The sequence below is a fragment of the Alosa pseudoharengus genome, unplaced genomic scaffold (assembly GCF_046254945.1).
Source record: "Alosa pseudoharengus isolate Yale_2024_CS ecotype anadromous, Long Island Sound unplaced genomic scaffold, YU_APseudo_1.1 YU_APseudo_1.1_scf_11, whole genome shotgun sequence".
Taxonomy (NCBI): Eukaryota; Metazoa; Chordata; class Actinopteri; order Clupeiformes; family Clupeidae; genus Alosa; species Alosa pseudoharengus.
The window spans coordinates 6,031,120-6,050,000 of record NW_027468576.1 but is presented as its reverse complement, the minus strand read 5'-3'; the positions used below and the strand labels follow the sequence as shown (position 1 = coordinate 6,050,000).

Sequence of the window (18,881 nt, the reverse complement as noted above, 5' to 3'; positions counted from 1 at the left end):
GTCTGCACACGCATACACACGTGCATGCCTTCACACACACTCTCCTGTCAGGCCTCAAGAAATGAGGCGCCCCTCAAGACCTCTTGCAGTCATGCGAGTAGCCAGACTGGGGCAAGCAACACAATAGCAGGTTCACTCAACCAGCAGCTTCATGCTGAAACCTCAGTGGTCTACACCAAATTGGCACTCACAGCCAGAAAATGTGTAGTGTACTATATAATCATGAGTACAGTATACTAGGTAAAATGTGTACTAAGCACAATGCCCAGCCCTGATGGGATGCTGCTGTGGGCTGCAAGTCTAGCAGGCTGGAGTCTGGCGTGGAGTCTGCAGTTTTGGCTCGGCTTGACTTTCACGCTCTGATTGCTCACATGATTCAGCGGCCTTTTATGTGTGCGCTCCAACTAGGGCAGCCCCCCCCTCGCGTTGAGTCGGAAGTACCTAGCCAAAGCGTCAATGGGGATTTTTGGGAAGGGTGTGAAGTTTGCCCCTATTCCCAGTGCTTCAGTGCTGCCTGGAGGGGCGTCTGTCTGTCTGTCTGCCTGCCTGTCTCTCTCAGCCTCAGGTGCATCATGGGAGATGGTGCAGAAGCAGCGCTGTGTCATCACCTGCTCTCCTCTCACTCCCTCCCTTCCTCGCTCCCTCGCTCTCCTCAGCCTGAGGCTAAATCTAGGTCAGCCACAGGGAGGTCAGCTGAGCAGAGAGGCCAGGAAGTGCAAGAGCAAGGAAAGAGGGAGAGGAGAAGAGTGTGTGTCTGAGGAATAGAGAGAGAGAGGGAGAAGAAAAGAGAGAGGGAGAGGAGAAGAGTGTGTGTCTGAGGAAGAGAGAGAGGGAGAAGAAAAGAGAGAGAGGGAGAAGAGAAGAGTGTGTGTCTGAGGAATAGAGAGAGAGAGGGAGAAGAAAAGAGAGAGGGAGAGGAGAAGAGTGTGTGTCTGAGGAAGAGAGAGAGGGAGAAGAAAAGAGAGAGAGGGAGAGGAGAAGAGTGTGTGTCTGAGGAATAGAGAGAGAGAGGGAGAAGAAAAGAGGGAGAGGAGAAGAGTGTGTGTCTGAGGAAGAGAGAGAGGGAGAAGAAAAGATAGAGAGGGAGAGGAGAAGAGTGTGTGTCTGAGGAAGAGAGAGAGGGAGAAGAAAAGAGGGAGAGGAGAAGAGTGTGTGTCTGAGGAAGAGAGAGAGGGAGAAGGAAAGAGAGAGAGAGGATAAGGGAAGAGAAGGGAGGCAGAGAGAGGAGTTTGAGCAGACTGGAGAACACATGTGGGCCGAGTTGCTCTGGCAGACAGTGTGACCCAGCACATCAGCAGCAGCAGCAGCAGGAGGAGGAGGAGGAGGAAGAGGAGGAGTGGAGAGGGTCTGTGGAGGAGTGGAGAGGGTCTGTCTGCTCCTCAGACTCACAAGGCTAGGGCAGGGAGGGGGGGGACTGGCCTCAGGGGTCATTGCCCTTGGACAGTGGGTGAGCTCACTAAGCTTGCCTGGAGTGTGTGCGTATGTATGTGTGTGTGTGCGTGTGTGGGTGTGTGTGTGTCTGCGCTAGATGGACGGGGCTTTAACATCCATCCCAGAGCGTCCCCAGCCTAGACGGCTACAGCAGACTGTGTGGTCACAGGCCAGTGGCTGCTCCTCCAGCCACCCCAAACACAGACGTCTCGTGTGTGTGTGTGTGTGTGTGTGTGTGTGTGTGTGTGTGTGTGTGTGTGTGTGTGTGTGTGTGTGTGTGTGTGTGTGTGTGTGTGTGTGTGTGTGTGTGTGTGTGTGTGTGTGTGTGTGTGTGTGTGTGTGTGTGTGTGTGTGTGTGTGTGTGTGTGTGTGTGTGTGTGTGTGTGTGTGTGTGTGTGTGTGTGTGTGTGTGTGTGTGTCGGAGACCAAGTGGGAAGTCTTTTGTTTCTTACCTCTACCTGCTAATTACTCTGTGACTTCACTTTGTCTGCCATCTGTGCACTGACCCAGTCTTTCCCTCTTTCTCTCTCCCTCCCTCTCTTCTCTCTCTCTCCACCCGTCTGTAGGGAAGAGGTGAACGATAAGCTGAGAGACATGCCAGATGGGACCTTCCTGGTGCGGGACGCCTCCACTAAAATGCAGGGTGACTACACGCTAACACTGAGGTATGCCTCTTTCACAGGCCATACAGTACGTTACACACTAGACTCAGGACTACTCTTTTCCATATTTAACTGTGCTTACTGTAACTGTCCACCCAACTGACCTGTCCTGCTCTGGCCCACAGGAAAGGTGGGAACAACAAGCTGATTAAGATCTACCACCGCGATGGGAAGTACGGCTTCTCGGACCCGCTGACCTTCAGCTCTGTGGTGGAGCTCATCAGTCACTACAGACATGAGTCCCTGGCCCAGTACAACACCAAGCTAGACGTTAAGCTCATGTACCCCATCTCCAGATTCCAGCAGGTATGTACACACACACACACACACACACACACACACACACACACACACACACCTCCTCCTCAGGTTTCTCTCCCTCCCTCCTCCATTCATCCTTCCTTCCAAACGAGGGAACGCTGAGGCAGCAGGTTCATGTGGAATAAAATACAGTCTGTCACTCAGAGCCACAGCCTTGTGCACATGCACTTAAACACACTCTCTCTGTCTCACACACACAACCACAACCCCACACACACACACAACCACATACACACACAACCACATTCACACATACACAGACAGGGAGAATAAATAATCACATGTATCCACACTGCAGAGGTTTTTTCTTTTTCCCTCATTCCGCTCCGAGCACTGCTGGCATCTGTCCCACGCACTCAGGTGTTCATTATTCAGAGACACACACACACACACACACACACACACACACGCACCAGAAGAAACCCCACTGCTTAGGGGACCTGCACTCTTATTAATGATTCCTGGAAAAAAAATATCCCCGCACTGTAAGCAAAATCTATGGCACCGTGAGCAGTTTTCCTCAACCCCGTACATCATGGTTCTCAGTGTTGAATATCAATAACCTCCCCCCCCCCTCGCTCTGCCTCCCATTCCCCCTCTCCAGGACCAGCTGGTGAAGGAGGACAACATTGATGCTGTGGGGAAGAAACTGCAGGAGTATCACAATCAGTATCAGGAGAAGAGTAAAGAGTACGACCGGCTGTACGAGGAGTACACCAAAACCTCACAGGTACAGAGCATGACTCAAACCCTCACCGCAACGCAACACACTGCAACTCACTGCAACGCACCGCAACGCAACACACCGCACCGCACCGCAACACACCGCAACGCACCGGACCGCAACGCAACACACTGCAACACACTGCAACACACTGCAACACACTGCAACACACTGCAACACACTGCAACACACTGCAACACACTGCAACACACTGCAACACACTGCAACACACTGCAACACACTGCAACACACTGCAACACACCGCAACGCACCACACTGCACCGCAACACACCACACCACACACCTCTGTGTTAGAGTGCTATGGCTTCACGGGCACGGGAGTAATTTGCTTTGTCCTCTTGCCTCTCTCTCTACAGGAGATTCAGATGAAGCGGACGGCCATCGAGGCCTTTAACGAGACCATCAAGATCTTTGAGGAGCAGTGCCATACGCAGGAGCGCTACAGCAAAGAGTACATCGAGCGCTTCCGCCGTGAGGGCAACGACAAGGAGATCGAGCGGTGAGTAACCACTCCACTAACAGGACACAGGATGGATGCTGTGTCGGTTGGATTAGGATGCCATTGCTCAGTAGCACCTAAGGCATGTGCCAATCAATTCGTTGTTAGTGGTTAGTGCGGGTTTCAGTGCTGACCTCTCCTCTGTCCACCATGGTGCTCCAGGATCATGATGAACTACGAGAAACTGAAGTCTCGGCTGGGAGAGATCCACGACAGTAAGATCCGGCTGGAGCAGGACCTGAAGACCCAGGCCATGGATAACCGCGAGACCGACAAGAAGATGAACAGCCTGAAACCAGACCTCATACAACTACGCAAGATCAGGGACCAGTACCTTGTGTGAGTGTGGGCCCCGGGGCTGGGGTCCTGGGGAGTGGGGGTAGGGTTTGGACTATGGGGCTCTGGGAATGAATATTTAGACATGTATCACTGTAGTGGCTGTAATGAGTGTGGCTAGTGTGATTTGTCCTGTTTTTGTGTGTGTGTGTGTGTGTGTGTGTGTGTGTGTGTGTGTGTGTGTGTGTGTGTGTGTGTGTGTGTGTGTGTGTGTGTGTGTGTGTGTGTGTGTGTGTGTGTGTGTGTGTGTGTGTGTGTGTGTGTGTGTGTGTGTGTGTGTGTGTGTGTGTCTGTGTGTGTGTGTCTGTGTGTCTGTGTGTGTGTGTGTGTGTGTGTGTGTGTGTGTGTGTGTGTGTGTGTGTGTGTGTGTGTGTGTGTGTGTGTGTGTGTGTGTCTCCACACGTACCAATAGTAATTTCCCTTGTTCCCCTCCCCTCTCTCTCCTGATGCAGCTGGCTCAATCACAAAGGTGTGCGTCAGAAACGAATTAACGACTGGCTGGGGATCAAGAATGAGAACACAGACGAGTGAGTTGATTTACTGGGGGGGGCTTTTCTTTTAGCCCACAGGGCTGCACATTGGGGCCTCGGGACCACACACTCTACAGCACATCAGGGCCCACCACAACCCACACACACACACACACACATAGAGAGATCAGTAGCCACACACTACATACTCTACATAACACAGAATGAGGACACCCCACACACACCACACTATTCTCACTATGCATACACACTCGGAGATGTACCCGGCACTCTTCAGCACACACACTCAGGAACACAGCTTTCCACACATCCAGCACACACTGCATATCTCCCTGGGAGCAAAGCTGGCTTATGTTGTTACAGTGCCAAAAGCAAACCTGTTATCCATGTAGTCACTTGATCTAGCCATGGCTAATCTGCATAGGTGTACCTAGGTGCGTTAAGGTGTACAACCTGTTCTGTGTGTTAACACCTGTGGCCTGTCCTGTGTGCAGTGCCTACTTTGTGAGCGAGGAGGACGAGAACCTGCCCCACTACGACGAGAAGAGCTGGTTCGTTGGGGACCTGAACCGCACGCAGGCCGAGGATCTGTTACTGGGGAAACCAGACGGAGCCTTCCTGATCCGCGAGAGCAGCAAGAAGGGCTGCTACGCCTGCTCTGTCGTGTGAGTAGTCACCTCCAACGCCACTCTTACTGGAGCACCTAGACACTGGAGAAACCTACTGCACCAATAACCTAGTCCTAATGCACTGATAACCTAGTCCTAATGCACTGATAACCTAGTCCTAATGCACTGATAACCTAGTCCTAATGCACTGATAACCTAGTCCTAATGCACTGATAACCTAGTCCTAATGCACTGATAACCTAGTCCTAATGCACTGATAACCTAGTCCTAATGCACTGATAACCTAGTCCTAATGCACTAATAACCTAGTCCTAATGCACTGCACTGATAACCTAGTCCTAATGCACTGATAACCTAGTCCTAATGCACTGATAACCTAGTCCTAATGCACTAATAACCTAGTCCTAATGCACTGATAACCTAGTCCTAATGCACTAATAACCTAGTCCTAATGCACTAATAACCTAGTCCTAATGCACTGATAACCTAGTCCTAATGCACTGATAACCTAGTCCTAATGCAGTGTACTGCACTGTTGTATTTTCTTCATCACTGTATAATCCATTAAGTGTATAGAAATCTAACTTTGTCTGTGTGTCTGTGTGCAGTGTGGACGGCGAGGTGAAGCATTGTGTGATCTACAGCACGCCGCGGGGCTACGGTTTCGCCGAGCCCTACAACCTGTACAGCAGCCTGAAGGAGCTGGTGCTGCACTACCACCAGACGTCTCTGGTCCAGCACAACGACTCGCTCAACGTGCGCCTCGCCTACCCTGTGTATGCACAGATGCCCTCCACGACAACACGCAGATGAAGCCTCCCTCCTCCCCAAACTTACCCCCCCCCCCCATCCCCCACCGGCCCGCACGCACCTACCCCCAGAGCGGGGGTGCAGGGGGCCCCTCTAACCGCCCTAGGAGGGAGGCAGAGAGAAAGAAACTCAGAACACTTGCTGCGACACACACGTTAGCCACCTTGGAGTTATATATTTTTACGAGAACAATTTTTTTCGGAGGGCATTCTTTATAAAGACTGCTTGATTTGCACAAGGAGAAAAGTTTAAAAAAAAGTTTTAAATGTTTGTGAATGTGAAAAAAACAGAAGGACACAGAAGACCCGAGTTCAGGTTGTTACACCCCACACCCCACCCCACCCCACCCCACCCCCGCTGCTACCTAAACTCCAGCTGGGACTTTTTTTTTGTCTTTCTTTTTTTCTTTGCTTTCTTATAAATCACTCCTTTTTCCGCGTGGTTTGTTTTCTCTACATATATGCTTTCTGTCTTCTCCTCTGTCATATTCATGCCTTTTGTTTTGATTTGCTCTGCCTGCTCTCCAGTTTGCTAAGATGGAAAGAGAGGATAGCATCAGCTCAGTCTCCTGTTTGTCGCTTGTCATTTATTTCCCTTCTCATTCCTGCTCTCCTTTTGTTGTTTTTTTAAAGAACAGAATAATGAAGCAAAACAAATGTAGCAAATGGAAGCCTGCCACATTCCCCCAGACGACTCCCAGGTGGGGAGGGGAAAGTGGCAGGTGGGGGTGGGGGAGGGGAGGGTGGGGGGTTGATAAGAGAGCGAGTGGGCACAAGAAAAAGACTGTTTTATAGTCTTAAAGGTGAGGTGGGAAGAGAAGGCTGTTTTTCTACACAGTTCTAACCTTAGTGTTAGGTTTCTTTGTCCGCTTGCTGGATCCTTCTAGTTAGGGTTTGTCTTGGTGCATTGGTTTGATGCAGCATAGAAGACGATGTTACAGTCCAGTACAGAGACCAAAGTTTGCGTGGGAGTGGGGTGGGGGGCAGAGTTGTCCACCAAGTTTTTTTTTTTTTTTTTTTAACTTTGTTTGCTTTTTGACATGGTTGTAGCTTTTTATTACCTAGAATCTTTTAATACTTTTCATGGGGGAAAGCGAAAGCTAGCTTAATGCTAACAGTCACATGCTGACACTCACTCTGAAGCTTGCTTTGAGTTAGATGGGAGACACAGAGGTGACAGCCCAATCTTGAAAGCACTTATTTAACAGCGTCTTATTTATAAGCATGCCAGTTGCAGCATTTGGGCAACCACACCCCAAAAAGAAAAACCTCCCTGGCCTAGCAAGTGAAGGAACTCGCTGAAATCCTCTTGTAGGAGAGACTTTTATTTAGCTTTTCCAAGTGTCCATATATGCTAATGTCTGTTTCCAGGAAGAATTCCTGGACTAGTATGTATCCCTAACGACTGAGTAACTTTGAAATCCTCAGTGCAGTGTACATGGCCGGTTTAAAGGTTCAGCACGTGAAGGAGACTTGAGTGCTTTTTCGAACACAGAAACTAAGGAAAAAAACTTGAAGCTACAGTCCAGCAGGTGTTAGGTGTCTGGCCCAGACATGCTCCGTGGCACAGACACCTAGATAATCATTTACCCCCCACACACTTTTATTTAGTTCTTCAACAGAAACGACTCCAGCTTTTTTGTCTCGTACTGGTGCTTGACTTTTGTAACCAGTGACCAGTTTTGGCTGCCTGTTGAAAGATTTTTTTTAAAATGTCACAATAAAACTTTTTCAAAACTGAACAAACTCAAAAATTATCACCTGCTCAGTGTACATTTTTTCCATCATGCTTGCGTTGAACTGACCCCTCTGTCTTTTTTGCTGCTGGCTGCTGGGCCTGGCTTCTCTACCACCAGCCATTAGTCCCCCACTCAGTGGCTCTGCTGGGCTCTCTCTCTTTTTTTCTTTTCTTCACTCTGCTCTCTGATCTCTCCATTCAGATGATCTGCAGACAGTCCTAAGTAGCGTTTAACAGCCACAATCATGCACTCTCAACCCCAACCCATCTCTCAGGTGGTGTGTGTGTGTGTGTGCAAGTGTGTGTGAGCCTGCTGCATGTGGTCAGCACTGCTTCCACTGTCGGGATCTGGTCTCAGACGTCTCAGACACTGGGCCTGAGCACAGACCACACACACACACACACACACACACACACACACACACACACACACACAGACTGCTTACGGGCTCACACCACACCCATCAACCACAGGCTCCTCATTAGCAGCAGCAGCCAGTGGCGAGGAAGAGGGGGAGAGAGTGGGGGAGGCGAGGGAGGGGTGTCGTGTGGGATGAGTCAGCCTGGACTGTACAGTATGTTCAGGAGCCAGCTGATGCGTGCGTTGGCCTTTCATGCCCCTAGTCACCCACCACCACCACCCCTAGCACCACCAGCGCTCCACCCCTGGCTCGTGGTGGTGAGATAAGCCAGACGTGTAGTGGGGGAGGGTGGAGCGCAGCACCTTCCCATACCCACAGCCTCTGATGGAAAGCACATGCCAGAGCAGCATGTGACCAGCCCGTCAGTGGGCCAGACGGCTCAGCCTGAAAGATCTCTCTGGCTGCTTCTTTCCCCTCCTCCCTCCGTTCTTTTTCTCCTCTCCACTTGTGTCTCTCCCTCGCTGCGCCGCGGGGCGGCTGAGTCAGGCCTTTTTTGTTCCCCTTCACTAACTTTGTTGGGATGGTTGCGGGGCATGAGGTGTGTGTGTGTGTGTGTGTGTGTGTGTGTGTGTGTATAAACAGGTGGGAATCCGATTGAAGGGAGCTTTTGTCTCCTGAATGCGCACGTCTCTTCGCTCACTGCTGCGCTGGTTCAAACGTGAGCACTAGCCAGCAGTCAGAGGGGGGTTGTTTTTTCGTTTTTCTTTTTGAAGCAAGTCTGTTTGTAAGCTCACTCACATGGTCGTCTGTGGCCATGCTGAGACGGATACTTTGGTACTCTACCTGATACAGGTGGACTTCAGGCGCCTGCCACACATTGGACAGGCCTCGTCACAGTGTTGGCTATCGACCAAGCTGGTGGAACTCCAGCACTCAAAACCAGCGGACAATAACTCCCAAGTTCAGTACCCTTCACTCCTGTGTGACTGCTGGAGCAGGTTAACACTTTTTAGAACACTTTTGTTTTTTCTTGATTTTGTTTTATGATGATTATTGTTTTAAAACCAGGGCCTCAGAAAGGGTCCTCTCTTGAACTATACTTGAACTATTGCATTTCTCACTGTTGAATGTCTTTGTATTGCTTATACATACATATATGAAAGAGAAAGAGATCCTCTTTGTTCTATGGTCAAAGCAGGTTAGGCTTTTTAAAAATATATATATAGAAGATAAGAAAAGTCGTTTGAAGACATGGAATTCTTGTATTTGCTTCCTTGTGAGGAAGAAAGGAGAATTTTTTTCGTTCTCCTTGTTAAACCCTGGAGACTTAAATCGGGAGAATTTTGGAAGAGTGTCCTTTCATTCTTCTGAGGCCGTCTTGATCCTGCGTCCTGATGCATTTGAGTTGAGACGACTCTCTTCACTTCACCATAACTGTTTTCTTCTCTGAAGTCACCCTTTGTGTCCCCTTCTCTTGTCATGTCACCTTCGTCATCGAGACCAAAGAATTTAGTTTGGACCCATTTTAAATCCCAAGCAACAGAAGTTTCAAAGGGACCCACTTAGATTTTATTCATGCTATTCTTTTCATTGCCTTGTTTCCATGAGAACTCAGCACATTGATGTCATAGGTGTACAGTTGTTACAGTTTTGTACCCCTTTGCTTATGTGTTCTTAGTAGTGAACTAATATTGACAAACAAAAAGAACTAAAGATGACATTCTTATTATTTGTCACAATAAAGTTATGATTGGAAGATTACTTTTTCTCTAATTTAGATTTCTTTCCACACCAGGTAGACACTGTAGTGTGAGTGAGATTTGCCATTCAGATATCCTGGCTGAGGTTGTTAGTGGAGATGACTTGTAGGTCTCCTGTATATGTATATGGCATCAGCCATCTTTCCCGGCTGGGTCGTCCTCACAGGGTAGCCGAGAGAAGAGATTGATTTTTAACTGGATCAGCCACTTGAAAGCGTTTTCAGCATATTTTGAGTGCCATTGGTATTATAACTTTTTATTTTCTTTTGCCACCATCTGTCCACTCCTATTTGATCTGTATTTCATCTAACATCATTTCAGAATCCCAGCAGTCCAACCTGTAGAGATATTACAGTCTTTATTTGCACACTCTAATCTAGCTGGAGACATTGTTGCCATTTCTTGCTGCTTTGGATTTTTTTTTAAGCCCTCCAACCCCAACACGTCATTTTTGTGCTATGTCTTCAACAGAAATGAGATTGTCATTCTCTGGGGATAATAAGCAGGGTGCTTTGTAAAAAAACAAACTTCTTGTCCCACTCCATAAAAGCATGCAATTCTCCCAGTCTAGTCTTCTACACACAAACAGACACAAACAGCCGTCAGGTTTCAGGGACAAAGAGTATAGCGTCTGGGCTTTGTATACAAGTGTGTTTACAAGAGAAAACTACATGTGTTTTCTTTTTTTTTTTTTATTCAGTTGAGGGATTGGGAAAAGGAGATACAAAAAGAACCAAGAAAAAGCTAAAATATGGTGCATTTAGAATCTCAAGGGTTTTGAACACAAACCAAAACTTCACCAAATGTCACCATGTGTCACTCTCAGTCAGTGTAAGAGAAGGCTCAAAACTCAAATGGCTGTGTTTCTCTGCTAAGAGGAGGTGATTGGAAAGGTTTTGTTTTTTATTTTGTTTTTCTTCAGGACTGTTAAATAGCAATGTCTGTTCTCCTGGCTCATGTGCAACGTTTCTGCAAAGTTTTATTTGCAGTCTGGTCTGAATATATATATATATATATGTGGCAATTCTCACCAAACCGGGAGTCTCACAGAGCTCTAAACCCCAGCACAGCTTCATATGGAGTAAAGCTTTGTATAAGGATTCAAATTTAAAACTCAAACTTATACATAAAAAATGTTTAAAAAAAAATAAAAAAGTTTAAAAAAAAATAATAAAATAATAATAAATAAAAATGGTATCACACTCTCCCCTCCCCTTTTGGCATAGGTACAAACCCAGCATGCTTCTTTGGTACTGTTGACTGTTGTTTTTTTGTGTATAAAAGAAAAATATGAAAAAAAGGTGTTTTGAAAAAGCAAAACTGTTATTTGTCTGTTTATGGTGTATTCCAAACTGACTTAAGTATAGCTGATTTTTTAAAAAGCACTCACAACAGCTTTTTCCTGCAACAACCTAGAGAAGCCTGTCTGAGGCGGCAGCCACGAGAAGCGTGACTCCGTCCTCTAAAATACTGAGAAAGAGGTGTGACAGGTGAGCAATACACACACAGAAACACACTGAATGTTTGGCCTCACATCTCCATTTTCATGTTGTGTGAATCTTTTTTTTGTTTTGGGCCGGTTTTGAATGTGTGTCGGAAACAGTGTTCACATCACGACCACTATCTTCAGCTATCGACTAACACCAGCACTCAGTATTTTGGTTTACCACAGCCACAAAAAAGTCCAAAACATTTAACCAAGACTTGTGAGCAATAAAGTCACTTGTGTCCCAGTCAGCTGATTGGACTGAAATATCTCACAAACGTGCTTCCTGGCTTCAATAACCCCTGGCCCTGTCACATCCCACCACCACCTGTCTGTGATGCAGGGCTCTGGTGACGGACTGTGTTTGGGGAATCCTCTTTCTCAGTATTTCCACAAACTCACCCCTGCTTCAGGCTTGTAGGTATCCTTCAGTTACCATTTTGACATCACAGTACAATATTTTGTTGTATCTGTTCCAATAGTTTGTATTGGTTGTAGAATCTCCATTTGTCATGAACTACAGTATGTTCAGTGGAACTTCACAATTATCCGTTTCTCTCGCAGAAATAAAGAAATATTTTGTTCAAACTTTTCTCTGTGTCTGGATGATTTTCAAATGGTCATGTTGTGCTGGCTCAATACGTCAGTCAAGAGATGTTCAAATGGATTCTTGTCACTGTCCTCCTGTCAACCTCACAGTCCAGCGAAGGCCATTTAAGGACACATTCTTACATTTTTGGGCTTTTCATCCGACGCAGTTTCCTTTTTTATCCCTTCCTACAGTTCTTCTTAGCTCAGAATTAGATGTCCCTGGCCCCAGCCGTGGCGCAACTGGCTGGGGCACCTGCACCGTACGCCGGCGACCCGGGTTCGATTCCCGCCCCGTGGTCCTTTCCGGATCCCACCCTGACTCTCTCTCCCACTCACTTCCTGTCAATCTCCACTGTCCTATCCAATTAAAGGCATAAAAAGCCCAAAAAAATTTTGAAAAAAAAAGAATTAGATGTCCCCCTGCACTCTTGTCTAGCCTTTTTTCAACAGCCTCCCCATTTTGGAGATCCATAATTAAGGGCAGCAGGAGCAGTCAGGGCCGTGGTAATTATGCCAGCCTCGTATACCCTCGTCACCCTTTCCCCATTTATGCCACAATTTGTGCACACTCTATAGACTCCACATTGTCCTTCACTCACTACCTCACTTACTGACTTTTTTATCTGTCAGTGTAGGAGTTCTGTCTGCCCCTCCTTCTCTCCTGGACAGACACACAGAGCTCTCCAGCCACTTAAGATGTTACTTGTCATGGTCCATGCAATAGACACTGCTATATATGGCCCCAAAGCTATGTTTGATTGAGGTGTCACAGCTGCCAGTGGTCTCCGGAGGACTTTAGTTGTAATAATTGGGAATTTGTCCTTTGTGAATTCTGATTTCAGTTATGACTAAATTATCATTTATAGGAGTTATTGTTGATATGGGGAATGAGAGGTAGTGAAATTCATTTTATTTTATGTTACTGTAAATATCCATGAACATAATACAGTAGGCTATACTGTATAGCACCAAGGAGAGTGTTTTGTACAATTATTCTCCTTTTTGACAAATAACATCTCACTGTTTCCATTCATTTCATCTGTCAAAAAAGTCTGACAAGGACAAAATGCCAAGTGGTTACATAAGAGGCTCACCGGGACTCAAATATTTGAGCTTGTGTGGGCACCAATGTGTGCAGCAGCCGTCTGCTCTGCTGTGCTCACTGTTTCCAGGGCGATGAGCAGGCAGGGTGTCTGTGTCTTTGCAGACAGGGCAGTGCAGAGCCACGGGACCGTGAAGCACATGGCAGATTGGCTGGAGTCTGAGCACCAGATCAGATAAGGGAGAAATCAGGGGGGTTGGAGGGGGAAATGAAGAGGTAAGGGAGGTGCTGTTGTTTTTGTTGTTGATGATGATGGGCAGCAGGGTCCTTTAATTTCAATATGATTCGCTTTGCTTTACCTAAATGTATTGCTTGTGTGTGTGTGTGTGTGTGTGTGTGTGTGTGTTTTTTTTAATGAGTGTTGCATCATTAGTCTGTATGTGTGCAAGCACTAGTGGATTCTGTTGATGCGTATGTGTTATTTTGGGTTGGTGTGTGTGTGTGTGTTCTAAATAAATTAGAGCCAGATTGAAAGAATAATAAAGTGATAATGAGCTTGCCGCCACCCTAGTGTGCCAACCCTGGGCAAGGCTTGGCAAAAATGTACCACCCCATAATAAGTCTTCGACATTAAATCACAAACACAGCCAGAGCCAGGTCTGTTAAAACCACACAGTGAGAGAGGGAGGAAAAGAGAGAGAGAAGGGAGAGAAAGAGAGGGACAGAGAAGGATAGACAGACGAGACAAAGAGAGAGCAGCAGGGTAAGAGTGAGGGAGAGAGAGGAAGGGAGAGAGTGAGGGAGCCGTAGCCAGGGACACTCGAAATCAAATATCCAATCAGGTCCCTTAGAGCACACCTGAGTACTGACACACAGGGATGAGATTAAAGGTGAAATGTTAGTGTAAGGTTTATAAATCATCCGAGGCATAGAAGAATATTTCAAGTCCAAACATTTCAAGAACAAAGAGGTTTAGTGTACAGTAAACGCCTAGTTTGACTGGAAATAAAAACAAAGGCAAAGCAAAGACTACACAAAGCTTAATAAAACAAACAGTGAGTGGTGTTCGTGACACCATGGTTGTTTGTGCACGTGCAGTGATATCAACCGCTGCGATCCTGTCATCTTTTCTGTCTGGAGGACACTGCTCTTTACTAGGGGCGTCCATCTGTCCCTCTGCCCTTCTGCAAACCGCATGGACACTCCCTCATATCAGTGATATCTCTGTACTCTGGCTTCTATCTGCTTGTTCTCTCACACTGCTATTACTAAATCATGCATCACTACAGTCCAAGGTCAAGTCCTCTAAATAATGTGTCTGTGTCTGTGTTTTTATTCCTTAATGGTTGGTAATGGGAAACAGACGTACAGTACATAGTCGCATACACACACAGATACACAGAAGCACACCGAAGAGTGCACATACTCACACACACACACACACACACACACACACACAGAGAGAGTGAGAGCGAGAGAGAGAGAAACAGCTGTGGCAGTGGGCAGGCTCATTGTCAGTCAGGGCCATTGCTGGCAGCTTCATTAGTGTGAGCGAGCAGCCCAGCCATCATCAGGAGTGGAGATGAGCTCTGCTGACAGCTCCCCCTGGCTAATCTATAGCGGCCAGGGGTCATCCGATCTTTACATTCTTTATCAACTCACACTCTCCAGGGGGATGCCAGCATTGAGGTGAGGTGTGTGTGTGTGTGTGTGTGTGTGTGTGTGTGTGTGTGTGTGTGTGTGTGTGTATGTTGGAGGGGTTTGACACCAGCCGGATCTCAGGGCATCTGACGTCTGAAAGCACAATAATGGCTAAATCGATAGCATGCGAGAGATGCCCGTTCAATATTATGACACGCTGCTCCATACTAGTTATTAAAACGTGAGGTGCATGAGCCCACAGATTTTAATCTGAAATCCAATAATTTGGAAATAAAATCTACTTTCCAGCCCAAAGACAGAAACATGCAATGGAAGTGTGTATCTCTGTCAGCAGCATTTGTGTCGGATACACACTATGCACTGCGTGTCAGCATTATGAGTCTCAAGAGATGAAGAAGTCCAAATAAAATCAAGTGAACATATCTAGAAAAGGTCAGAAAATGGCCAAAATGATTACGAAAACATGGAACACAATTCCAGATGCCTTGAGGGAAGCTGATGCTGTGTTCAGTATTCAGTTTGAAGACATGGTGAGGCTGGTGTGTATCAGGGTGAGGCCACTGGAGCAAAATGAGAGTGAGACCAGACTCTCCTCTGATCTTAGCAAAACTGGGAATACCTTGGGGAACAAGACATGGGACTCCATGGATTGGTCGGCCTGGGTTAAATTCATGAACCCACCATTGCAAGTCTGATTAAAAGTGTCTCCTAACTCTCAACTAGTCAACTTTAACTTTAACTTTATATACCATAATAATGTTCACACTACATAGCATGTAGGCCCTTGCCTTCCCTGTGTCAGGCCCGAGTGTGTTGAGACACCCACCCCACCCCTCCCCTCCCCTCTAGTCCCCCTCTCCCACAGCCCTTCTTTCTCATCGCTTCCCTCGACAGGTTCCAGAGTTTGGACGCAGCCAGCCACAGGCCTCATACACCATGGCTCCAGCCATAACGCTCCCATTCAGCCACCCTTGTGAAAACAGCCCCAGGTTCTCTGTTTTTTTTTTCTCCCTTCCTTTTTCATCCTTCCATTTTGCTCCCCTTTGATTTTCTGGAGCGGGAGAGGGGCCAGGAGGGTTCTTCAATGCAGGATAAATGTTGACTTTATTTCGGCGCTTTGAATTCCACACCGTATTCTGCTTGAAAAGATTTGCCACTTGTGGGCCTTATAAGGCTTGTGTGGTTGCTGGAAACGCTTCTTGCTTTTTTTCTCCTTTTTTACTGCTGCTGGCTTCCTGAGGTTGGCTCCCTCCAACAGGTTGGGGTCTGGATCGAGGTTCAGATCCGTCACATGGCTCACACAAGGTATAACACGTTTGGCAGGCCCACAGAGAGGAATGCTGCTCGATCTTTTCACAGAAAATTGAGAATGTTTGGTCTTCAGATGTGGGGTCCTGTTTTTATTAATTACTATGTACAGTGTTTACCAAAATGTCCTCCATGGGTTCTAAATTAAAGTTGTCAGTTGGATCACACTTTATTCAATACTGTTCAAATGTGTCAGCATTACTGCCTACTTCAAAAGGAGCCCTGATCTCTGTCCTCCAGATAGAAGCATATCTGAATTAAAGGAATGTACACAACCTCTACTGTGTTAGCCACAGACAACAATTCTTGAGAGTTTATATTGACCCCATTCCGAGCAGTTCATCCCTCACTGCGATAGCCTTTGTAGCAGGCATCGCTGAGTCAGGGTGCACTGTGTTCAGGTGACACGTGTCTGACCTGTTCCGGCATCCCAAGGCTCACGGTCACTCATGTGAACAAATACTCCCTGATAGCAGTGGTGAGGATGGCCACATGCGCACCACATATCTCTTCACGTACCTCAGCAAGGTTTGCATTTCCCAGCAGCAGACAGACAGACAGCCTTCACTAAAGGTCTGACCGGAACCTTGCATGACAGGAAGTTTCGCCAAATGTACCCACCAGCTGTCACAATCAAGGCTGACCAGCCAAGTAATCAGTGAACAGGAAGAGTCATATTGATGAGGGGAAATGACTGAACTCCAAAAAGTTTGCATTTCAAAGCAAAGCAGTGTGTGCAAAAGAGCAGAAGAGGATGTCCATTCAACATGGCTGTGAAATGAAATGTTAATATCCTCGTGGCCAGTTGTAAATCATATTTTGAGAGGTTTGTGTGTTGGCAGGCCCTTTTACTGGACCTTTGAATGTGCAGGAGACACACAGAAACATTCCACTGCGTACAGAAGCTGTAGAGAGCCTGTTAACCAATCAGAATTCCTCTTCTGGAATAATGTACTGGATTTGGTACATTAGCACCCTGACTGAATGGGTCTTTCACACATAAGTATACACATACACACACCTGGTTTGGATAGGGCAGGGTAAGGTGTGGTCCTCAGTATTGCTGCCAAATGGAAAGCTTTAGATGTGAGCCAGTGGGGATGCTAATTTACTCCAGCAGGGACAGTGGCTGGCCAGAGAGCAAGGGGTGAAGGATGGAAAGAGAGAGAGAGGGAGAAGGAGAGAGAGAGGGAAAGGGGGAAAAGAGGATGTTGGTGTTGGCATGCATAAGGGCCGAGGCCTGAGGGCAGCAGCTGGGCGAGGAGAGAGGAGGCCGTCTGGGAGGTGAGACACACTCAGCCAGAGCTCCGGTCACCACAAACAGAGAAGGCCATTAACAAAGTCCAATGCTAACACACTACAATACTGCAAAACTTCTACAACAAGAAGTACACTTCCAGAAGACTACGCTAATAGACAGTGGTTAGCAAAGAACAGTGCGGCAGATTTATGCTTACTGACATGCAATGAGTATTTAGCATTAGGCTACACAGCTAATGTTAAACAGAACAGACTTAAAGCAGCAATAAGTAAAAAGGTATGCAAATCCTTTTAAACACTAACAATACAATTACCACAGCGACACTCTGGATCCCTATGATGGCTGATGTCTGGCGTCAGCGTGTTTGGAATGTGTTGATGATAGCAGGCAGGGGATGTTTTCTTATATTTTCCTTAGTGGCGTTTCTGACAAAGATCACAGAACTACCTTGTGTAAGGTGACTTGTCCCAAAGACTGGTGGGATTACCTTTCCTCTTCATTTCCATAAACCATCCAAACAAATTTAAAGATGATAGCCTACCTAAACTACTGGCCTTTACCAATACCTCAGAAATTGGTACACATTCCTGCACACTGTTGCTTTAAACAAATCTCCATCTCCATCAGTGTTGAACACCATCAAATCAGACCTTGAGCAAAGAACACACAGTTCAACACTTTGATGCTCTGCTATAGGGAAGAACACCAGCAGCAGAGAGGACTGGGAATGGCTCACAATGCTGCAAAGTGCAGGGGCCAAGGAAGGATCACTCTTTGATCTAACTCTCAAAAGCCTGCATGGTGCTGTATAACATTTCATAAATCATCAACATGCATTCAAATCAAATGTAGAACTTACTGACAGTGTGACACTGGAATAATGGCTAATATTTTTCTTGCCTTAATCAAAAGGCTGCCCCATATGCTCAATACATGAAAAAGTAAAAAGTAAGTCCATAATATTTTTTTTCTGTGTTTTCTTTTCTTTAACAAATAATTGACCCTAGGGACCACAAAGCATCATTTTCATTTTAGGTAGAAATTGCTTCCAGAGGAATAAGCAGTGGAGTCTGTAAGACTGAAGAAAAACTGAACGGTCAACATTCAAAGAAATCACTCTGAAAAGCTTTAAAAAGTCTGTCCATCTGTCCATGTTACATATTTAGGAACATAAGTCAACAAACAACCAATGTCAGTTACTGGATTATGAAAGGTATTTGTAGGGAAAAAGTACTGAGAAAGCTGTCTCCTTCTCAGTGTAAAGAGGTCAGTCCTACAAAACAGCTTACTACACTGGTCCCTGGCTCATCATACAGCCTGACAGAAACAAGGAAGTGGAGCACTGTCCTCTTTTGTGAGCGAGTGTTTGTCCAGGAGTGGTGTGTGTATGCCTAGGTTAAATTACAGGATATACGGTCAGGACACAAAAAAATGTGCAAAGTAATGTTTATAAATATAGCTGTGACCTACAGGTTCCTTTCAATGGCCTTCTTTTAACCCCATGTCTATTAAGGGCGTGTGATGCCGCACTGTGGTTGGTTGGGGCTGCGATGAATGAGGGGCTGTGTTCTCGGCCGGTGGGGAGGGGCGCCCCGCAGCTGAGCGCTCGTGTTTGCCCTGCCGTCGCTCAGGTTAGTGTAACCTTGCTGTGTTTGTCTAAGCGGCAGCCATGTTTTTGAAACGCCGCGCGGTGGACCACATGTTTTAAAACAGCCGTCCCGTTTCTTGAGCGGAGAGCGAGCAGCTCA

General features: G+C 46.7%; 1 protein-coding gene across 3 annotated transcripts in view; it reads left to right on the top strand.

Annotated features, from left to right (window-relative positions):
• The window catches only part of pik3r3b (phosphoinositide-3-kinase, regulatory subunit 3b (gamma)), a 104,613-nt gene extending 97,982 nt beyond the window's left edge, over positions 1-6,631 (top strand). For all 3 annotated transcript variants that reach the window (XM_076277831.1, XM_076277832.1, XM_076277833.1), the window contains 8 exons: positions 1,998-2,096; positions 2,219-2,399; positions 3,019-3,144; positions 3,516-3,658; positions 3,821-3,997; positions 4,447-4,521; positions 4,980-5,150; positions 5,723-6,631. In XM_076277831.1, the coding sequence (XP_076133946.1) occupies positions 1,998-2,096; positions 2,219-2,399; positions 3,019-3,144; positions 3,516-3,658; positions 3,821-3,997; positions 4,447-4,521; positions 4,980-5,150; positions 5,723-5,927 (1,177 nt within the window). In that variant the 3' untranslated portion in view covers positions 5,928-6,631. The remainder of the gene's footprint in view (positions 1-1,997; positions 2,097-2,218; positions 2,400-3,018; positions 3,145-3,515; positions 3,659-3,820; positions 3,998-4,446; positions 4,522-4,979; positions 5,151-5,722) is intronic.
• The last annotated feature ends 12,250 nt before the right edge of the window (positions 6,632-18,881 follow it).